This window comes from Lactuca sativa, chromosome 6 (genome assembly GCF_002870075.4).
Source record: "Lactuca sativa cultivar Salinas chromosome 6, Lsat_Salinas_v11, whole genome shotgun sequence".
NCBI lineage: Eukaryota > Viridiplantae > Streptophyta > Magnoliopsida > Asterales > Asteraceae > Lactuca > Lactuca sativa.
The window spans coordinates 154,818,150-154,824,499 of record NC_056628.2 but is presented as its reverse complement, the minus strand read 5'-3'; the positions used below and the strand labels follow the sequence as shown (position 1 = coordinate 154,824,499).

General features: G+C 34.1%; 2 protein-coding genes across 2 annotated transcripts; one reads left to right on the top strand and one right to left on the bottom strand.

The window, feature by feature from the left end:
- The first annotated feature begins 1,692 nt into the window (after positions 1-1,692).
- On the top strand, positions 1,693-3,371 carry LOC111901089 (uncharacterized). Its single transcript, XM_023896957.2, has 3 exons — positions 1,693-2,559; positions 2,610-2,852; positions 2,928-3,371. The coding sequence occupies exons 1-3, from the start codon at positions 1,693-1,695 to the stop codon at positions 3,369-3,371; spliced, it is 1,554 nt and encodes a 517-aa protein (XP_023752725.2).
- A 1,957-nt stretch (positions 3,372-5,328) lies between these two features.
- LOC128126653 (uncharacterized) lies at positions 5,329-6,160 on the bottom strand. Its single transcript, XM_052764492.1, has 2 exons — positions 5,844-6,160; positions 5,329-5,750 (listed from the first exon to the last, which is right to left on the bottom strand). The coding sequence occupies exons 1-2, from the start codon at positions 5,844-5,846 to the stop codon at positions 5,424-5,426; spliced, it is 330 nt and encodes a 109-aa protein (XP_052620452.1). The 5' UTR covers positions 5,847-6,160; the 3' UTR covers positions 5,329-5,423.
- Between the last annotated feature and the right edge of the window lie 190 nt (positions 6,161-6,350).

Below are 6,350 nucleotides of genomic sequence, written 5' to 3'. Positions count from 1 at the left end.
ATATATATATATATATATATATATATATATATATATATATATATATATATATATATATATATATATATATATATATATATATATATATATATATATATATTAAATTAAAAAATGAACTTATGTTGTTATTTACTTGGATTTTAACTTTTCTATTGAATCGTTGCATGTCAATTTTGTATTAAAGTTGGCAATATTCTTGGAAAAACTCATTCGTACAATTGCCACTTTTGATCCAAAATTGCTAAGTTAAGTCCAACATAGGAAAAAACTACCTTACTTTAAATTTTGGCCCACAACGCCGGATTGAATTACTGTAAATTTCTTGTTCCAAAAACCATTTTGTTTGTAAGATTATATTTTACATCTAATTTCTACATTATCATGGCTTATATTTTACATCTAATTTATGGCTTATATTTTACATCTAGTTTAACAAAAAATTATTCAAGATTTTGAATAATATGGTAGGAACAAATCATGCTTAAAATAAATATATTATAAACAAATCTGTGTTTTGTTGGTTTTAGTTTCAAAAACAATATATATTGGTTTATCGTCTTGTTTGCTATCATTTTGTTTGATTTGTATAAGCTAATTTGGTTTTTTCATAAGTTTTATAAATATACCTTTTTATTGTCATTTTCCAATATATAATTATATTATCATTTTCTATTTAGACTCGTCGTTCACAATCTAATCTAACCCAACACAACCCAAACTAAACACAAACTTTCACTTAGATTAAAAAGCCAACCTAAATCATTTTTTATTGAACAATTATAAAAACCAAATATCTTTCCCTCTGTGTTTTTTATACTAGGAAAAAATATACTGTGGCTGATAGATTTTAGGAAGGTTCTTTTACAAGTCATTGTTGATCTTGCCTTCACGAATCAGATCTAACTTCAGAGCTCAACAACCTTTGGAGTGATTTGTCTTCAGTACAGCTGGTCAACGGTGCTGATACTTGGGTGTCCTCCTTAATTAATGCTCCCTTAATCTGTATGTTTTTAATTTGTGGACAATACTTTTGGGACGGATGGAGTATTAGCTTATTAGACAAAATTTAATTTTCCAATGAGCATGTCAAAGAGAGTCTTTAACCTTACCTTGCATCTCCTACTATTTTTTTAAAAGCTAAAAATCATTGTAGAATTTATTTTCAAAATCTTGGATTTAAATTCATATTGCTAAAATACATTTATGGCTTTTATTAGAACATCTTAGTGGGTTTTTCCTTATATATATATATATATATATATATATATATATATATATATATATATATATATATATATATCCTAATTATTTTATATTTATAATTTTTTCCTTATAGGGAAAACTGCAATAAAGTCCCTATGTATTGCTCGTATAATCGATTTAGCTCTTATATATATATATATATATATATATATATATATATATATATATATATATATATATATATATATATATTTTGCAATTTAGTCATAAATACCTGTAAACGTAATCAAAACGAGATAATTAATAGGTTAGCCGGTATCCCACTGGTACTATGCGCATGTGGCACCTTATGTGTACAAGTGAGTTTTACCCCTCCATTTCCACTGCATTCGACGTCTGGTAAATCGATTGAGAGAAAAAGTTAGGGTTTTTACAGAGTGATACACGAAGGAATTAAGGTTATACTGAGAGAAATGAAGGTAAAACCCAATGGCTGTCGAATCAGAAGAAGTTCACCATGAGTCATCTGAAGAATACGACTCTGAAGAATACGAAGATGATGAGGAGGTGCTCGATACTGAGCACATATATGTGGAAATGGAAGAAGATGATTTCAAGACACAGTGTAAAGAGAGATGCAAGGATGCTTTCCTTAACTTCAGTTCTGATTATGAAGATAATGAAGCCGATGAAGACAATGACTTAGTTGATGAAGATGAAGAAGGGTTTGGTTCAGAAGAGGAAATCGATGACACATCAGGGGCTAATGATCTTGATTTGGGAGATGCGGTTGGTGCAGGCTTCCCCATTCACGACCCATCAGTTAAGTGGAATAAGATGAAGCCCCTTCTTGGTGAAAGGTATGAATCACCACATCAGTTGCAACAATGTCTCACTAATTATGCTATTAAGTCAGGTTATAACATTAAATTTGCGAAGTGTGACACTGTGAGATTAACTGCCAAATGTGGTTCTAAGATGAAGTCTCAACCCTGCCCATTCAGAGTTCATGCTTCCTGGATGACTCAAGAAAGGTCTTTTCAGATTAAAACCTTAGTCGATGAGCACAAATGTGTTAGAAATTTCAATATTTCAAATTTACTGAGTCCCAGATGGCTAGCAAGACACTTTTTGAAGGAGTTGATAATGAAACCTAACTTGAAGTGTAAGGAGATGCAATCAATAATTAGGACCAAATTTCATTGTGGTGTGTCTTGGTCTAAGGATTACAGAACAAGGTGTAGAGCAATGACCATTATAGATGGTAAACTCACAGAACATTATGCTAGGGTGTGGGACTATTGCCATGAGTTACTAAGGTCAAATCCTGGTAGCACTGTCCAAGTTGGTGTCACTGTAAATCTAGATCAAACAACATACTTTCACAAGATGTATTTGTGTTCAAGGAAGGTTGGAAAATAGGGTGTCGTAGGGTAATTGGTCTAGATGGATCTTTCTTGAAAGGGACATGTAAAGGAGAATTACTCACAACAATAGGGAGGGATGCAAACAACCAAGTTTATCCAATTGCCTGGGCAGTTGTTAACATTGAAAACAAAGCTAATTGGAAATGGTTTCTGGAACTGCTCACAGAGGATCTTAATCTGCTAGATGGAGGAGGGTTTACTGTAATTTCTGATCAACATAAGGTTTGTAATTTCTTAGCATATTTATGATTTTTCCTTAACATCATCTTATATGTTTATGTATTCATTAAATTGTAGGGATTGCTTGAAGCAACCAAGGAAATCCTACCAAATGTGGAGCATAGACAGTGTGCAAGACACATATATGCTAACTTTAGGAAGACCTATTCTGGAGTGGAGTTCAAGAATATGTTCTGGGCAGCTTCCTTATCAACTGTAGAAAGTGAATTTCTGAGGAAAATGGATGATATAAAAGAGGTTAATCCAAATGCTTATGAACATTTGATCGCAAGAGATCCTCACACATGGTGCAAGACATATTTTAGGACTGATGTAGCATGTGAGGCAGTTGAAAATGGCATTGCAGATTGCTTCAACGTCATCATATTGGATGCTAGAAAGAAACCCCTTCTAGCAATGTTTGAAGAAATTAGGTTGTACATGATGGATAGGTTCTACCATATGTTACAAAAGGCAGAAAAGTGGGAATTAGTGGTTTGTCCAGCTGCTATAAAAAAATGAACAAGTTTGGAGAGGATTTGAGGTTTGTCTTAGCATTTTTATTGTTCCTTGTTATCATTATTCTAATTTCATTGTTATGATTTCATTTAGTAATGCCATTGTAGGAATTGGAATGTGAATCCAAGTGGACCATCTATTTTTGAAGCCATGAATGGATTAGAAGGGTACGTGGTTAACTTACAAAGCAGAGTGTGCAGCTATAGGCTTTGGGATATCTCAGGAATTCCATGTGTACATGCATAGTGTGCAATATTATTCACTGGACAAGATCCTGTTCATTTCATAAGTGAGTGGTTTAATGTGGACATGTTCAAGGCCATATATGCAAACAATATATTGCTTGTGAATGGTAGAAATTTATGGCCTAGAACATCATACATAAAGCCTCTACCCCCTTTAGCTAGAAGAATGCCAGGGAGACCAACTCTGAAAAGAAAGAGGCATGCCACTGAATCTCAAGACAAATACTCCCAAAATAAGATGAAGGTTACTGGAATAGGAAGGACAGTCCAATGCAAAAATTGTCTTCAAAGGGGACATAACAAGGCATCCTGTAAGAATCCCAAGGTCACACCAGAACCCAAACCCAAGAAAAAAAAATGGGTAGACCAAGATTGGATCCTGATATCAGTCATTGGACTAGAGGTGGTGTAAGAGATGGTGTCAGAGTTAGTAGAGGTGGTGCAAGGGGTAGTAGAGGTGGTAGAGGGGGTAATAGAGGTGGTGCGGTGGGTAACACAGGTGATGTAGTGGCTAACAGAGGTGGTAGCGGTAGTAAGAGAGGTGGTAAGGGTAGTAAAAGAGGTGGTAGGGGCAGTAAGACATCTGTTGGAATTGAAGGTGGTGGAGTGGCTGAAGTTGAAGGCGGTGGAGTTGAAAATGAGGATGACACTATTCCTGAAAAATATTTAGTCCATTTATGGAAGGCAATGCAAGATTTAAAACTATCAGGGTATTCAACTGAAAAAATTAAAAAGTCACTTAGTCTGACAGATTCACATATGAAACAACTCAATGATTACAATGACACTATTGAACAAGTTCTTCCTATGTCTATGGTAAACCCTCTATATTACCTTAACGTTTACATTCATTTATGTTATTAATTGTTTGATGTTTTATAGGAAGAGGAGTATCCACCTCAGACTGAGACACAAGATGGGGCTGAAGAAATTATCCCTGAGACACAACCAGAAAGTGAGGAAGAAGAAGAAGGCATTAATGACACCCATGAATTACCAGTACACCTTAGGATTGTGAAAAGAAGAAGGCCCTCTGAGAGGATTGTTAAAACCAAGCTGAAGAAGATGGGATGTGTTGGGACTTCTTCAAATTCAGCATTGGAGTTGGATTAGGGTGTTAGGGTGTTAAGGGTAGTAAGGGTATTTTGGTACATCTTTTGTGAATGCTACTTTTGTGCATCTTTTGTGAATGCTACTTTTGTATATCTTTTGTGAATGCCCTTAAATTACTGATAACCATATTTTGTACATCTTTTGTAAACACATTGAAACATTGTGAATGCCCTTAACATGGTTGGTAATGACATATTGGAGTTTGTTGTTTAATTATTTTAGCCACAAATGTGCATACTTCATGGTTATATTTGATAAGTGTACACCATTTATGCAAACCAAGAAGGGCACCAGCAGCACCTCTGTAGTAAGATCTTGTTATTGATCTAAATGATTCTTGACCAACCTAACAAATAGATAAAGAAAAAAGAAGAGATTTTTTAAGATTTCTTGTTATAATAAATGTAACAAGGGAATAAGGTATAGAAGAAAAGGAGACAAACTGTGTCCCAGATTTGGAGCTTTATTGGTTTGTTGTCAATGGTGATCATTTTAGTCCCAAATTCAACACCAATTGTTAAATCATGGTTATATTTGTCAAGTGTACACCATTTATGCAAACCATAATAACATATTGCCATTTCATTAACCAAAACATTACATGATCCACAAGAACATTTATCCATTACATCATGATAACAAACCAAAAGATTACATCATCCCTACCATACCATAATACCCTACAACTTACACTAAACTAAGCATACATCATCCCTACAATGAAACAAACGAAACAAACCATCATCCACTTGCAGAATCCAAATTCATTACTAGGCACATGTGTATTGTCACGCATTGCAATTTGATTATCAGGTTCAAGAGCATTCACAGGGGCAATAGGGACATCAACATTCACAGCGGCAATAGGGCCATTAACAGGTATTTCACCTTCATTAACAGGGTTATTGAAAGGAATAGCTACACCCCCATTAGCAACAACTCCTAACTCATACATTCTTTCTTTATACCACTTATTCAATAGTGGTGGGTCAATCCAACGAAAATACCCACAGTCCTCTTCATCCTACATAACATAGCAAGATGCATGTTTTTAATATAGAAAAATAGGAAATTTAGAGGATTAGAAGAATTTGAGTGAGATTTGAAGATTCTATACCATGTAATTTGGGCAACCAAAAAACCTCCGACGTGGATTCTTTCGAGTCTATGATGTCCACATTCCAACCCTATCTCCACAATAGCACATTCTGATGTTGGTGCTTGACGAACTCGACATCGATTTCCTGTTGCCAATTTGCCCTAATCGTTCGCTCCTTTGACCGGAGAATGAAGAAGACGAGCTCGATTCAATGATTTAGCCCTCTTAAATGGCACGTAGGATGTTATTTAACATGATGACTTCCACGGAAGCTGCCACATCAGTTAGATACCGGCTAACCTATTAAATATCCCGTTTTGATTACGTTTACAAGTATTTAGGACTAAATTGCAAAATATATATATATATATATATATATATATATATATATATATATATATATATATATATATATATATATATATATATATATATATATATATATATATATGGGCTAAATCAATCATACGGGCAATACATATGGACTTTATTGTAGTTTTCCCTTCCTTATATAACTATACCCTA

Bases quoted from the DNA above. Each gene is read 5' to 3' on its own strand.
- LOC111901089 (XM_023896957.2), top strand. From the start codon at position 1,693: ATGGCTGTCGAATCAGAAGAAGTTCACCATGAGTCATCTGAAGAATAC. The intron at 2,560-2,609 runs GTAAATCTAGAT...TTTGTGTTCAAG, and splicing joins CTGTCCAAGTTGGTGTCACT to GAAGGTTGGAAAATAGGGTG. The intron at 2,853-2,927 runs GTTTGTAATTTC...ATTAAATTGTAG, and splicing joins TAATTTCTGATCAACATAAG to GGATTGCTTGAAGCAACCAA.